This window comes from Aspergillus alliaceus (assembly GCF_009176365.1).
Source record: "Aspergillus alliaceus strain CBS 536.65 unplaced genomic scaffold BDW43scaffold_5, whole genome shotgun sequence".
Lineage (NCBI taxonomy): Eukaryota > Fungi > Ascomycota > Eurotiomycetes > Eurotiales > Aspergillaceae > Aspergillus > Aspergillus alliaceus.
This window is the reverse complement of record NW_022474688.1, coordinates 565,303-580,701: the sequence shown is the minus strand read 5'-3', so window position 1 is coordinate 580,701 and position 15,399 is coordinate 565,303. Positions and strand designations below refer to the sequence as shown.

General features: G+C 46.6%; 4 protein-coding genes across 4 annotated transcripts; 3 read left to right on the top strand and 1 right to left on the bottom strand.

The window, feature by feature from the left end:
* Positions 1–1,970: 1,970 nt before the first annotated feature.
* Positions 1,971–2,310, top strand: BDW43DRAFT_263869 (uncharacterized protein). The gene has a single exon (XM_032040606.1). It carries the CDS (start codon positions 1,982–1,984, stop codon positions 2,201–2,203), a length of 222 nt encoding a protein of 73 aa, XP_031904488.1. The 5' UTR covers positions 1,971–1,981; the 3' UTR covers positions 2,204–2,310.
* A 1,764-nt stretch (positions 2,311–4,074) lies between these two features.
* On the top strand, positions 4,075–6,239 carry BDW43DRAFT_181201 (MFS transporter). Its single transcript, XM_032038874.1, has one exon. The coding sequence runs from the start codon at positions 4,277–4,279 to the stop codon at positions 6,089–6,091; it is 1,815 nt and encodes a 604-aa protein (XP_031904487.1). The 5' UTR covers positions 4,075–4,276; the 3' UTR covers positions 6,092–6,239.
* A 187-nt stretch (positions 6,240–6,426) lies between these two features.
* On the top strand, positions 6,427–9,451 carry BDW43DRAFT_321957 (SNF2 family N-terminal domain-containing protein; the record flags this gene model as incomplete). Its single annotated transcript, XM_032049452.1, has 3 exons — positions 6,427–6,870; positions 6,932–8,283; positions 8,337–9,451. 3 exons carry the CDS (start codon positions 6,427–6,429, stop codon positions 9,307–9,309), a joined length of 2,769 nt encoding a protein of 922 aa, XP_031904486.1. The 3' UTR covers positions 9,310–9,451.
* A 493-nt stretch (positions 9,452–9,944) lies between these two features.
* On the bottom strand, positions 9,945–15,194 carry BDW43DRAFT_307166 (putative SNF2 family helicase/ATPase; the record flags this gene model as incomplete). Its single annotated transcript, XM_032046191.1, has 1 exon — positions 9,945–15,194. The coding sequence occupies one exon, from the start codon at positions 15,192–15,194 to the stop codon at positions 9,945–9,947; it is 5,250 nt and encodes a 1,749-aa protein (XP_031904485.1).
* Between the last annotated feature and the right edge of the window lie 205 nt (positions 15,195–15,399).

Sequence of the window (15,399 nt, the reverse complement as noted above, 5' to 3'; positions counted from 1 at the left end):
ATTCAACATAATGTATGTATCCCCACAATGAGCGAGTTTTATAATAAACAACGAAATCTACATGCATACCCCAGATGAGATCCTTAGACGTCAGACCCACAAAAAGAAAGTGTGGTATATACAGTTAGACAAATGCCAGCGTGTTAGCCTCTATTTCCACACATCTACGATTCGATCCGAAGATCTGTCCCTTTTAATGAGTGAAAATTCGCCACTGTAATGACCTATCCTGTAGATCTGAATAACTACTACTATTTATTTAACTTAATTTAGGTCTAAGGTTATATTTGGAAGGTGAATTGTATTACTGCTACATACCTTCAAATTGTCTTGTGGGCTATATGAACGCTATCCCGTGAAAGGCCTTGTACAAAATATGTAAAAACACAAGGTAACATAAATGCACTACGTACTACGTACATACTGGATATCCATAATCGAGTTTACTATGGTACCAAAGAGTATACTCTAAGCAATTAAAATTGAACTTATCTCAACTTTTTCGATTTTACAGGTGGAGGAATCTCCTCTTCAGTCGTGGGTCACTTCAGCTTTCAAGAGCCTTAAAACCTCAATACAGTACTAATGTAAGTACCACAACTTAAAGGTTTGCGACCTACCATGCTTAAAGGCCCATTCATGCGCCCGTGTGCCTAGCATGGACAAGAACCTATCAAAACGTGAAGAACATATGCACCAAGGATCTCCGGAACTGGAGGAGTATATGCGAGAAAGACAATATACAAACAGCAGTCATGCAGCAGAACAAGATACTGGTAATATCTCCCTGTAAAAATTAATGCCTGTGTCGCGGGGAAATTGAAAGAGTCTGAACGGTTTAGCTATACGATATTGGATCGTCTTTTTATAGCACCATAAAAGGTGGGAATGACCTTTTTTTCTTAGAGAGACAGTGGTTTGCATATCAGATTGACATACTCTCGGTGTTTTTATGTATAGTATATGGCAAGCAGAAAGCTAATTATTAAACACGATGTGACATGCTATTGGACAATGCGGATCCGCTCTGCCTAATTCATAGTGATATCCCTCTTAATCCAGACGAAACATTGCATCTGTCAATCTGGATGTGCATACATATCACTGTATTCAACCCAGGATCCTCTGTGCCTAAACTACAACTGACTTTTTCAAGAGACATACGTAATATAGAGGCTGAGTGAAGCAATTTTTCTGGACACCCTTGATCTATGAAAGAGTAGAAGTACTTCACTAGTTCCACGATATAGTAGTGTTAATGTAAGTGGTAATATTCGCACCGTTTTCCTTTTGCTAAGCAGTTAGGAGATGGCGATTTGACCAAGTTGCTCAGATATAGGTTGGGGTATTTATTCTGTACACCCCAATGAAGGGCAACGGTTGAACAGTTCTGTAAAGTATGGTAATTCCTGATGCACCCTCAATAACAATAAAGACATTACTGGGGTTTTCACGGTCATGTCTCAGATCACTGGTTGTCGAATTGGCCGCTCACAGTCGTAGCCCTTTGTAGCGTCGACTGCATTCCACTAAGGTAAAATATCATGAGCGCCCTAAACGACAATGGCACAGTAGACCTCAAATAAAGCCAGCGTCACTGACGACCAATGGCCAGCTGCCCCATTAACATCCGTTGTGCTCTCGCGCTCTCAGGATAGGGCGCCGCCAAATCTGCATATCGTTTTCTATTACCCTCTGCGAGAAACGTTTGATTACTCCTTCGAATTAGCTTCAAAGATAGAGAACATCATTCTACCATCCAGTGAAGATATATACGGGTATATCTAGCCTTGTTATCAAGGAGGCCTTGCTTAGCAGTAAGCTTTTTAATTACCACCCAAGAACTTCAGGGCGACCTTGGCGATATAAGCAATATTGAAAGATGTTGACAATTTACCCTATCCAGACACTCTGTTCTTCTAGACACAGAAGAATGGCGATGTAGGAAGTCGTCAATCGTCGGTCACTCCGCGGTGCGGGAATGACAGAGTACTTCACGTCGTTAGCAACTCAGCTACCTCTTAAGGTTTTCGAGGCAGATTCGTCTTCCTCCAAAAGCCCCGTCAGTGACAATGATATTGCCAGTCACACGAATCATGCACTTAATAAAGGCGAGGGATGCATGTTAGATGTAACACGATTGAAGTCTGACCCCTTCTCTCTTCAGTCGGCTGAGCAACAGCCTCTTCAGCCTAGCATCTAGTATTACACCGTGAGGACCTGCCCCAATCCTGCTAGTCAAAAGAGATTGGCAAGCGCTGCTTTGGAAACTGGAACTAAGACAACATACGGTCCCGGCACAAGGGCAAGGGCTAGAGCCGAGGCATTCCTTTCCTTTCCTGTGTCTTACAAGATTTAGCCTTATTCTACAGTCGAAGACGATCACCTGCGGGAATCAGTGAAAGAGGGACTCACGTGGGAGAAGATCTGGATAATGTTCGGTCAGCAATTTGCCGGAAGGACCTTGAGATCACTGCAAGTGCGTTGTTCGAGAAAACTGAGGTATGCGGTATGACCGGTGAATCGTTCCCCACGATGCAGAGGAGCGAATGATAGAGCGGGTTGACGACATATCCTTGCCAAACCTTTCACTTCTTGATTTACTGCCTTTATCGAGTCCCGGACTGCTTTCTCTCCTGGCAGAGAGTAATTTAGGTGTTTTATGTTTTATTGTATGTCTTTGATCTTCGTAGTGCTCGCCTACATACACAAAATATGGTCATTCATTTGTAAATTATACTTTATTCTAGTGTTCTCAATCGGGTCTTCGGTGTATAAGTGCTTAACACATGCTGTTCAATAGGAAAGATAGTGTATAAATGATATGTTTCGCTGCGAGTTGGGTCCTGTTACCCGATTCGGGTGCCGCCGCTTTTGTGGACAGCACGTGAGTGCTCCGTGTGTGTGCTCCGGTCGCTCCCTGATTGCTCAGGCTCACTTAAGTGATCCCAGAGCAATTTTCGCTTACTCTCTGCCGTCACTCACGTGACTACCACCGGTTTTCAATCGTGTACAGATAACGCTGCTCCAGTCTATAATTCAGTCCGTAAGTTCCTGGGGGTATCACGAAGATAAGGGCTAATAATCCTTGTCGGTCACCTTATCTGCCTGTATATAGCATGACCTGTAGTCTGCCTGCGTATTAGCTCTGCTAGCCCGCCTCCCCGAGCTTGCACCTTGACATGTATTTAGCACTAAACTGGAGAAACTTAAAGAGTTTATCTACTAGTAACAAAGACTACCGAATAATTACATGAGACTGTGTTCCTCCGTATATATGAAATAAATCATGACTGCATCACATCAGCACTAAACAATTAGGGTTCAGATAATTTTCGCATTTCTTTTCTTCTAGTCACCTCAGAATCAAGATCCCATGATCTTCAAGACCACGTGAGCAACCTATGCTTGCTTTCCAGGTTCCTCGAGACTACTTCTCCTTTCGGCCTGCCTTAGAATGTTTGCGAATATCGTCATGGATAGTATTATTCGGTCCCTGTGGAAAGAGGCCTACAGGCTTCTAAGCATACTCCGCCCGGGTAAGATAGAACTAATCGATAAATCCTTCTGATGCTCAGTTCTGCCATGACTACTGCTCCCACGCTGAAAGACGACTCTGTCGGATCGATCCGCTTCGATCCTTCGCTCATTTCGAATCCAGACTATGGCGCGGAGGACCACTTCTGATTGGATGCATGACCCATGTTTTGATTTGTTGGATCATCAGGTTAAATTCCCAATTTATCAGCAAGCTTTATGCTATGCTGAAAACGGCTGCATAACGCTCCCACACCAGCATCCATCGAAAGGTGATTTCCGTCGCTCGCTACGAATGACATACAATCTTATGCCGAAGCCTGACATACTGTGATGCCACTATGCCCGCTATTGCCGATAGTCCCGAAGGTGTAGCCAGGTTAGCCCCCAACCGGCTGGGGTACCTATACTTAAGACCTGACATTATGCATGTCGACATGGTTCTGGCTTGTCTACGATTTTTCAGCTTCTAATATATTCTGACCTAGGCCTTCTCTCACTTGATTTTGGTTAAATTTTACCTGATTCCCATCTCAGACGAGCAACGTGGGACTCGATCTGTTTAACTAAACTACCTTTTTACAATTACTTTGATCTTTGGCCTGATTGTGCCTGGCTTGGTCACAATTATTTTGCACGGTTGAACGAAGGGAATTATTATAAACTAAGGAAGAGAAGAAACAGTACCGCTTCCTTGCACCTTAAGTGTGTTTAGGTCTTCAGTTCTCATTCCACGAGCATGGCAGACTCGGGCGAGCCCGTCACGCCTACTCGCATTCCGCACTGGCGCCTCGTTATTGACCAAGGCATCCTGACTGAGGACGTTGTTAGCCACCCTTACGCTGGCTCCGGCACTGAAGATGATCCTTATCTTGTCACCTGGATTCCCAATGATTCTCGAAATCCTATGAACTTCCAGGACAGATGGAAATGGTTTTACACGATAACGGTGGCCTGGGCGACCTTAGCGGTATCGCTAGTGTCTTCTGCGTACACCGGTGGAGTTGACCAGATCATGGAACAATTTCACTGCGGTACAGAAGTAGCAACGCTGGGAGTGTCTTTATTCGTTGTGGGATTCGCCATCGGTCCTTTACTTTGGGCGCCCATGAGTGAGCTATACGGACGACAGTATCTTTTCATCGGCAGCTATTGTGGATTGACTGTGTTCAATGCAGCCTGTGCAGGTTCAAAAAATATTTGGTCTCTTATAATATTCCGCTTCTTCGCTGGTTCTTTCGGATCGTCCCCTCTGACAAACGCCGGTGGAGTGATTGCAGATATGTTCCCGGCTAGTCAGCGTGGTATAGCTATGAGCGTCTTCGCGGCCGCCCCGTTCTTAGGACCGGTGCTAGGGCCTATCATTGGGGGCTTCTTAGGTATGAATGCCGGCTGGAAGTGGGTGATGGGATTCTTGGCCATCTTTTCAGGTGCTCTCTGGATTATTGGGGCAATCTGTGTCCCAGAGACCTACGCCCCTGTCCTTCTGCAACGACGGGCAGCGAAACTATCTAAAGTTACCGGGAAAGTGTACCGAAGTAAAATCGAGGTAGACCAGGGAAAGAAAACGCCCAAAGAAGCTTTCCAAATCGCACTCTCTCGCCCTTGGCTCCTACTTTTCCGCGAACCAATTGTGCTCTTGCTGTCGATTTATATGGCCATCATTTATGGAACCCTATATATGATGTTTGCGGCTTTCCCTATTGTCTACCAAGGACAGCGAGGATGGAACCAAGGTGTTTCTGGATTGGCATTCCTGGGGATCATGGTTGGAATGCTCGTGGCAGTGGCTTACACACTCTGGGATAATAAGCGTTATATTAATACCCAGACACGACATAATGGCTTTGCACCCCCGGAGGCTCGGTTGCCCCCATGCATGATTGCCTCGGTTGCCATTCCAGTTGGCCTTTTCTGGTTTGCCTGGACGAATTACCCATCAATTCATTTTATGGCCAGTATCGCAGCCGGCGCGCCATTCGGATTCGGTATGGTTCTGGTCTTTCTCAGTTTGATGAATTACCTGATTGATGCCTATACAATCTTTGCTGCCTCCGTGTTGGCTGCCAATTCCGTTCTTCGTTCAATTTTTGGGGCTGTTTTCCCGCTCTTCACAACATACATGTATAATGATCTAGGCGTGCACTGGGCGTCTAGTATACCCGCGTTCCTCGCAGTCGCATGTGTCCCGTTTCCTTTCCTGTTCTACAAATACGGCCCAGTGATTAGGACGCGCTGCAAGTATGCAGCGCAATCAGATGCCTTTATGAAGAAGTTAATGGAACAGTCTGTCAATACCCATCAAGTGACAGACGCCGAGAAGAAATCCGTGAATGCTGCTGTGGATGAATCGAAAGACACGGATTACTCTCCATCTGCGCCCACCCCAGTGAGCTCGCAATTGGAAGATCTTCCGTCAGGTGCCAAGTTTGGACGGGTGCACTCTATAGCATCAGAGGCGTCTCGTCGGTCTGAGGGAGTGAATTCTCAAACTGCATATGATGCCAATCCATATGACATTGACCGTGTCAACACCCGTGAGTCATTCAAATAGAGGTTATGATTGTGATCTGTTGATGGATATAGAATTTCTTCTCTGCGGCTATCGTTTCTCCCTTCAAAATAGTATAGATAGTGTTTAGTATTTAGTGTCTATCCTTAGAACTCACTGATAGAGAGCATGACTTCCTCCTTGCTTCCAATCAAATCTTTAATCCTATTAGACATGGCAGCAGCTATTCCTTTTCCAGTGCGTAGATCACGTGGAACCGCATCATAGCGCGTCACGACTAGTCCCAAAGCGGGATAAGGAGGATCTACCCTGTCATACAAACAATAAAATGTTTCCTGCTTTAAACTTCTCCTCAAGAGTACATCATACAGAGCACCATGGGCGCCCGTAATGGAAAACGACGTGCCGAGCACGTCCACCTTACGCAAAGCGACGATGAGGCTCAGCATCCGACTCCCAAGGCACCCCGCTTCAGTCACGGACAGCGCTTTGGGGAGAATACTGTCTTTGTGCCCCTGAGCCAGTCATCGCAGGTATCTGCAGGCGAAGAAGAAGATGACGCGCAGGCTGCGGATCTGGTTCCGGAAAGTCAAGCTGCCGATGATCCCTCGTCCGGTAGCTCGATACTCTACGGACGAATAAACACTAAGATCGTGGGTGTCCGTTACTATCGAGGGCATGCCACCCCTGGAGAGCGTGTGATTTTGAGACGGGAGCCAACTAATCAATATGATCGTAATGCTATTAAAGTTGAGAACGTCATGGGGGCCCAAATTGGTCATATTCCACGACAAATGGCGGCGAAGTTGGCGAGCTACATGGTACGTTCTTTTTGAAACTGACTGTGATCTGTGCTTTGAATTCTGAACATTTACCTCCTAGGATGCGAGGTCTTTGGTTGTTGATGGCATGTTAACTGGGGTAATTGGCTCTTTTGATTGTCCGATTATGCTGAGCTTGTTTGGCACAAGCGACCCCATGAGGAGAGAGGAGTTGAAAAGTCAGATGGAGCAGGATAGGCTGCCCCTAAGTGAACTCAAGCAGAAGATGCGCGAGGAGCTTAGACAGCAAAAAGAGCTCGAAAAGGCTCGGAAGGCGGCCGAAAAAGGAGCTCATGCGCTAGCGCAAGGCAAAGGACAAAAATGGGAGGCGGCGAATAGCATGTATAGCAATCTATCCCTTGGCGAGGGCAACATTGAGGGTGAAGTCAGTTTGGAAGAGATCATTGGCCAAAGCAGCACGTTTAATCCTCGGGATATTCGCCAAGTGGTGGAGGACTTTGGCATGAGTGAAGCAGACCTGTCAAATATGCCTATGGCAGATCGTCCCGCGGCTCTTTCGACCGACTTACTCCCTTATCAACGCCAAGGACTGGCTTGGATGATAGAGAAAGAAACTCCCACGCTCCCTGCTCCTGGGTCTGCCGATGTGGTACAACTCTGGAAGAGAGAAAATATCAGATTCACTAACGTTGCGACGAACTTCTCCACATCGATAGCCCCACCTCTTGCAAGTGGTGGTATTCTGGCCGATGACATGGGCCTCGGAAAGACTATCCAAATCATATCTCTTATCCTGGCAAATTCCGCGCCCAAGTCTCCAAGCTCTTCCAAAACCACTCTGATAGTAGCTCCCGTAGGAGTGATGAGCAATTGGAAGAATCAAATACTAGACCATACACACAGCGAGTCTACTCCACGGGTACATGTCTACCATGGGACCGGAAAGAAAGAGGCTGCTAATCTGAACCAATACGATGTGGTAGTGACTAGCTATGGCGCCCTTGCAAAGGAATACAGCCCAGGTACCAAAGTACCTCCAAATCAAGGAATCTTCTCCGTCCACTGGCGTCGTGTAGTCCTTGATGAAGGGCACACGATCCGAAATCCACGGTCTAAAGGTGCGTTAGCTGCATGCAGCCTGCAGGCGGACTCACGCTGGACCTTGACTGGAACACCAATTGTCAACTCCCTCAAGGATCTTTATTCTCAAGTTCGCTTCCTGAAGCTTTCCGGTGGCCTGGAGGACATGACGGTTTTCAATAGCGTCCTGATCCGACCGCTTCTGTCTGAGGACCCTAATGCTCGTTTGCTTCTTCAGGCACTCATGAGTACCATTTGTTTACGCCGTAGGAAGGATATGGAGTTTGTAAACTTACGCCTGCCACCCCTTACATCTCGCGTTCTACGCATTAAGTTCCACCCCCACGAGCAGGAGAAATATGATATGTTTCAGTATGTATTAACTGAAAACATGTGTCCGTGGCATTCGCTCATAGTCATGACAGGTCCGAAGCAAGAGGCATGCTACTTGATTTTAAGTCTAAAGATAAGTCCAACACCACATACTCAAACCTCCTCGAAGTGATCCTTCGCTTGCGACAAGTCTGTAACCATTGGGCGCTCTGCAAGGACCGCGTGGAAAAACTTGTACAACTGTTGGAGGAGAATAAGATAGTCCCATTGACGCTGGAGAACATCAAGGCTCTACAAGACATGTTACAAATCTGCATCGAGAGCCAAGAGACATGTCCCATCTGTCTAGATAATCTAGAGCAGCCTGTTATCACAGCTTGCGCTCACGCATTTTGCAAGGGTTGCATCGAACAAGTAATCGAGAGACAACACAAGTGTCCAATGTGTCGCGCTGAGATCAAGGATACATCGAACCTAGTCACACCCGCGGTTGAGATGGGCGAAAGCACCGAAACCATCGTCGCTGACCCCGACAACCCAAGCAGCAAGATTGAAGCTCTAATGAAAGTTCTGACAGCTCAAGGACAAGCTCCCGGCACTAAAACAGTTGTGTTTAGCCAATGGACCTCATTCCTTAACTTCGTTGAGCCTCATCTCAACCGCTACGGAATCGGGTTCGCCCGCATCGATGGTAAAATGAGCTCGGGCGCTCGCGACAACTCAACATACAGATTCTCCCACGATCCAAATTGCAAGGTCCTCCTCGCAAGTTTAAGCGTTTGCAGCGTTGGCTTGAACCTAATCGCAGCTAATCAGGCCATTCTTGCCGATAGCTGGTGGGCCCCGGCAATAGAAGACCAAGCCGTCGACCGAGTCTATCGTCTCGGCCAAACCCGTGAAACTACCGTCTGGCGTCTTGTCATGGAAGACAGCATAGAAGATCGTGTCCTAGCCATTCAGGAAACAAAACGCAAGCTGATGTCGGCCGCTTTCCGCGAGACCTCCAAGAAAAAGGTCGATGACAGAGCGACTCGTGTTGCTGATCTCGAGAAGCTCATTACTTGATCGTGTACGAAAAAGTACAACTCTCTATTCAGCTTTTTTCGTTTCTCTAGTGGGCTTATGATTCTCTCTACAGTTCCATAGTCATGGATACTTTCGGGTATATTTATGTGCAAATATGTGTAAGCTGCTACGCGGTCTGAAGAGCCTATGTCTTATTACCTTTGTGTTTCTCTTGTATAAAAAAAGATCCTATCTGTCCGTTTGGTTGGAATACCGGAATCGATTGAATAGATGAGATTTAACCTGTTGGCTAGGTTAAAATGGGAACAAATCTTGTTTAACACTCTAACAACGATTGGTCTAAACGGCTAATACCATGTAAATGAATAAGTGCATCTACATTTCGCATGCTTGAAATAGTTCATTAGCTGTACTTTGCGTTCATGACTCGTTGGCTTATTCAGATCGTAAATAACTGTACAAGGGGTTGCGTAGAGATGTAGGGAAAATTCACCAAAGTGTGGAAGGTGGTATTCACAGAAAAAGAAGGGAATATTGTCTAATAATGAGTAGAGGGTATCGTTTTTGACAAAATTTGCATGTCGCCGAAGAAGGCCGTGAAGATTACAACCAATATGGAGATAAGACGGCTCAAAGCTGATTTTAAAATGGAATATCTAGGCGTTCGCAACATCTCATTGCTGGCTGCATCTGTCTCCAGGATCTTCATCTGATGATGATTGGAACTGCTCGGTATGTGCCTTATCTGCGATTGTCTCTTGGACGTATGTGTTGTCGATGGAACCATCTATTTGTCCAGGTATCTCAGTACCTGGCTGTCCCAAGCATCTGGAAGGCGAGAGTCTGAAAGGCGCGTATGAAGTGGTAGATTCAGTAGGTAGCTCACTTTGCGCAAGGCGAGAAGAGTAAACTTCCGATGTAGCAGTCATCGGCATTGCGAATGCTTCTGGGATGGGTAGCCTGGAAGGCTCTTGGTAAACGCTCATATCTGGTGCTAGAGCGGGAGGCCCGGTATTGTGAGCGTTCGATGGAACTACTGGAGGGGCGAGCAAGTAAGGATGTGGTTGGGGCGGCAAGTGACTTTGTTGCATGTATGTCGGTAAAGTCTGATTCGGAGCTTGCGTAGCAGCTAAAGCCTGTCTTTGCCTTTCGATTATTAATTTCTGGTAGGCCACCGGATCGGTGCGCTTGAGACGCTCGTCGTTTAGCTGCTGTTGGACACCTTCTCTTTCTTCCTCCGTCAACTTGTCATTGTCTTCCTTCTGGAATGTTTCAGTGAGGGCTATGTTTCGGATCGACTTCTCTTCGCCAATATCACTCATGATGATCTTGTCCAAAACCTGCGGATCCCTCCCCAGGTACTCACTGACGTCGTCCTGAGGAACTGACTTAGCTGGGAAAAGATATTCACCCAGTGTTTTCGATGCCCATCGAACCGGATTCTTCTTATCGACAACACGGAAAGCAAGTTGGGTTTTGAAGACTGCCTTGTTATACATAACCTCCTCGAAGGTTCCGCCGGCAATGAAACGATAAACAAATACCGGTTTCTGCTGGCCCAGGCGATAAGCACGCCCGACGGCTTGTTCTTCCCAGACAGGGCTGAATTTGAAATCGAATATGATGACACGATTGGCTCCAGGGATGTTTAAACCAAGTCCTCCTGCGCGAGTTGAGATTAAATACACTTGCTGCTCATAACCACTATTAAACCTCTTCGTCGCATCTTGTCGAGTAATGACGGGAGTTCGTCCATCTAGCCGAGAGTACTTTCGATTGGTCGATTCAAGAATAAACTCGATGTAGTCGAGTGTTGGGATACTGTGCGAGAATACCAAGACCTTGTCACCGGCCTTAATAGACTCGTCAATTATCAGGTTCAAGATCCGCGCTCGATGAGACATTTCCAAGGCTCTAATATCAGGGACAGTAGCAAAAATTTGTTCTTGCTCATAAACAAGCTTTTCTGAATTTGGTAGGCCTGCTTGCATGATAGGCTCATCTCCGGGGATCATGTCCATCTCCTCCAGCTTCTTATTTACTTTCTGTGCATCACTTGCTCGGCTTAATAATTTGTCCCTGAAACACGACGGGTGATTGCAACATAGACTCAGAATCGCAAGCCAGGACCATAATTGTGCAGTTCCGAAAGCTCCTTTATCTTTTAGGATAGTCCCTACATACGAATCATATGCTTGTTTCTGTAGGTTCGTCAAGGGGATCGTTATGACGAACTCAACTTTGGTCGGTAGACTACCAGCAAGCACAGAGATATCGGCGCGATTAATCTTTGGGGCAAGGATCTCTTTGAGGACCTGGAGTTTCACCAAAGACCTTCTCCTCTCTGTGTAAGTACTGTCCACATATAGACCCTCTGTTATAGGCTCTACAAACTTTGCCTTAAACTCCACAAAGTCGCCGAGATAGCCCTCCGCAATCCAGTTGACCATGGCGTAGTAATCAACAAGATTGTTTGCAAGAGGCGACCCAGTTAGGGCAATGCGACTTTTAGAGCGGAACTGCATGGCTGCCTGTGAGATGCCAGTGGATGAGTTTTTCATTTTGTGGGCCTCGTCCGCAATAATGATGTTAGGGCCTTCGAGGAGAGATTGTCTGATGTTCTGATAATCAGTATCATTCAAAGGCTTTCCCCTTTGTTTTGTCTCTTTGTTGAGAATCCACGTTCGGAATAAGTCATAGCTCATGATGAGTACTCCACCTTCGTCATCCCACTCGGACACCTCCCGTAGCCTCTCGAGCATCGTAGCGGAACTTGTGATTTTCCTTAAGGTTCCGATGCCAGATCGCTCTGGAGCCCACATAAGGAACTCTTCATACCAGTTTTCAATCAAGGATGATGGGCAGAGGATCAATGTTTGGGATCTATGGAAAGCTGCGGGGACCTGTTGGCGTACCCTGATTTCATCTGAAGATGCTGCCGCAGATATAGTTGCAAGGAGAGATATAACCTGCATTGTTTTCCCTAGGCCCATTGTGTGAGCGAGTAGGCAACCTTGCTTTTTCTCATCTTCTATCAACTCCCGCCACATAAATTGAATACCATTCAGTTGATGTGGCTTAACGCGCAGGCCAATATGAGGGTCCAGATAAATAACAGGATTTCCGAAGCTAACTGCCTGACGCGTAGGATCGGTATTCATGCTGCCCATTTTCCGTTCAAGTTTCTTTCTCTGCTTCTCCTGGAGCTTGACACGAAGCTGCGCGCTTTGCTGGCTCTTTTTTGCATTCTGACTTTCTTTAACCTCTCTCTTGCGTTTTTTGTGAGGGGTATCCTCAAGGTCTGGAGTCGCTTCTTTTGCACTAGCAAGAAGCTTCTTAGGTCCTCTCTTACGGTGACAATTGAGTTGGGTGCAAAGCTCGTTGTAATACCTCATATAGTTGCTCATTTCGGATTGAGTCTTGAGTGCAAGACTCTTCTGGATCCCTTCCGAGGATAAGTGGGTACAATTTACCCAGGAGATATACATGGAGATAATGCGCATAATCACCTTATTTTCAGCCGCATCGAGATCTGGAAGCATTTCTTGATTATTAAGCAAAAGCTTGAGTCCAGCTTCGGTGAGCTCTTGCAGGTCCGAACTAGAATATCTAGGAATTGTCTTCACTAGATTCTTTCGTTCCTCATTAGAAAGGGATGCAATCAGTTTTGCTAATAGCCCGGAACGGTCCTGTCGCTTTTCAAGCAAACCCCAAGGCACTGACAGGAGGTTGTCAACGCCATGTGCGTCAGGGAGACTTTGCTGCTTTCTAGTTTTGAATAGTCTTGAATGCTTTTCTTTGTCAACTGGAATCTGGACTACCACTCTTGGGCCGAGGTAAGGTTCGGGGGAGATAGAAAGACTCTTCTTGGATTTTATCGGATCGACAAATGGTTGTGTTATCGCACGCGGCACTGGATTCAATGGAGGTGTTTTGATTGCGTACTCCTCGTTATTGATTGCGTACTCCTCGTTATCAGGTGCTGGGGAGTCTCTTGTGAGATCAATGCATTCTGGGGGTGCATCGTTCCTTTTAAGGGGAAGCGGAGAAGGAGAGCTTGATTGCTGAAAAGGAAGTTTCCTCGCCCTTGCCTTTCGCTTCATATTAGAAGGGCTGATAATGCCATCGTCGCTGTCAGACGTCGGCGACGTTCGAGTTGCGGTATCAATATCAAACCCATTAATTTGGTCCTCAATATCAGACCTGTCAATGAAGTCATCCATAGAATCACCAGACATGTCGCCTGGCTCTGAGTACAAGGATTCTTCGTCCCCAGTATCATGTTTCGGTCTTTGTGTGGATGGAGGCTTAGGAGGAGGAGAGGTCTTTGAAGGACATTTTTCTTGCTCCAAGATGGAAATACGCCACCTTTGTTGTTGAATGTCCATCACAGTCTGCTCCATACTTTGACACTGTGTTTCTAACTCTAACCTTGTTGCATATTCACTCTCACAAACTGCCTTTTGTAGTTTTCGAAGACGCTTGTCTAGAGATGTGATTGCTTGGGTGGATTCTTTGATCCCCTGGTTGGTATATTTCCCCTTCTTAGCTCTCAACCAGAGCTTACGTGCCTTATGTTTCTCCTTTGGCAGGCCAACCTCTTGCCATTTGTTCTCATAATGACAGACACAATCTCGAATGATCGATTCTACCTCCGTGGGCGTAAGTTTCGAGGGTTTCTGAGGCAACCCTTGGCGTTCGTTCTCAATTTCTTGCCAGGTCTCTTCGTCAAATTCGCCCTCGGATCCTGAGTCTCCATACAAGGGGAAAGCATCCTGACTTTCATCTTCGACTGGGTACCGTTGGAGAAGGTAAGAGAAAGTGTCGGAAGGTTCTAATATCTTAGAAGTTTTTGCCCCTTCAGAGACAGATTGTATTGGATTTAATTGAGGCCAGTCTTCTATATCTTCGGTGCTAACAGAGACCTTTCCGTTTTTAGCAGTATACAAAGTGAAAAGCTTTTTGCCGCTTTTGACAATGGACATATCATATGGTACTATGGCCGAGCGGGTGTAACCATTGCTAGAGTCCAGCTGTATGGGTCTTTGTTTCTGGAAATAATTGAGGGATCTGTTCACAAATAGGCGCTGCGCAGTGGGTAAGCCGGTTCCGATCATTGCGAAAGACTGATCGTCTTGATCTGGGTCAGGAGTATAGAACACCTGGGAAGGTGTGATCTTCCCCGGACCCATATACCATTCCTTGGCTTGTAACTTTTTCGGCGCACGCTCGCTATCAAGACGGTTTTCAGCCACAGCAGTGAGGTTTAATCTTCGCCGTGTCCTTCCATGTACATCAACGAAAACCTGCTCATGTGAGCGAACATGCTCAACGGAGCCAAGGCCGTCTATCCTTGTTCTGGAATTTTCAGCACGAGGAGTATCTTGGGGAGTACTTGGAGGTGCTATAAGTCTGCTAGATTTAGGGGCGTCAGCTAGAGTTACTATGCTTTTGTTCGCCGCCGTAGAAACACAAGGTGTCATGCTAGTACGCTGCCGGACCGCTTCCAAGGCTATGGAACCGCGGTGAACGGGGGTAGTGACATGTTCAACAGCTTTTGGAGTGATAAGTGCCGAATGAATCGAGGACAGAGAGGCATGATGGTGCTCAGGGGAATTAATGTGGTTGTTAGAGAGCTGATATTTCGTCGAATGGCCTTGAAGATACCGGATTGCCGACAGCATAGAACTTCTATGACCGAGAGCCCTGAGACCTAGGTCGTCCCGTAATGCGCTTTTGTCAACATCACTCAGAAGCACTTCTCCAGTGATCAGGTTGTCGCGAAGTGCAGCCTCAAAGGAGATAGGGTCAGGCCGAGGGGCTCCAGAAACCGATTGAGACCATGGTGTTTGTGGATTATGGCAAAGGAACTCTACTACTTCATCAACGGACCAGTCGATGGGATCTTTTCCATCTGGAGCCATAATGTCTGTCCGGCTCGCACCCTTAGCGCTCAATGCAACAAAATAATTCCGAAGAGTGTAGATCTCACCGCACGGGTGAAGACTCTCAGCCCGCCGCAATGTAGAAAATCCTCAGATCACACCAACGATCTCATATCGTCTGTATCCTAATGCTTCTAGATCGAACAAGTAGCTTTATGCGATATGACACGTGCAACGCGTCGAG

Excerpts from the sequence above, each read along its gene's own strand:
- BDW43DRAFT_263869 (XM_032040606.1), top strand. The coding sequence starts at position 1,982 with ATGACAGAGTACTTCACGTCGTTAGCAACTCAGCTACCTCTTAAGGTT.
- BDW43DRAFT_181201 (XM_032038874.1), top strand. The coding sequence starts at position 4,277 with ATGGCAGACTCGGGCGAGCCCGTCACGCCTACTCGCATTCCGCACTGG.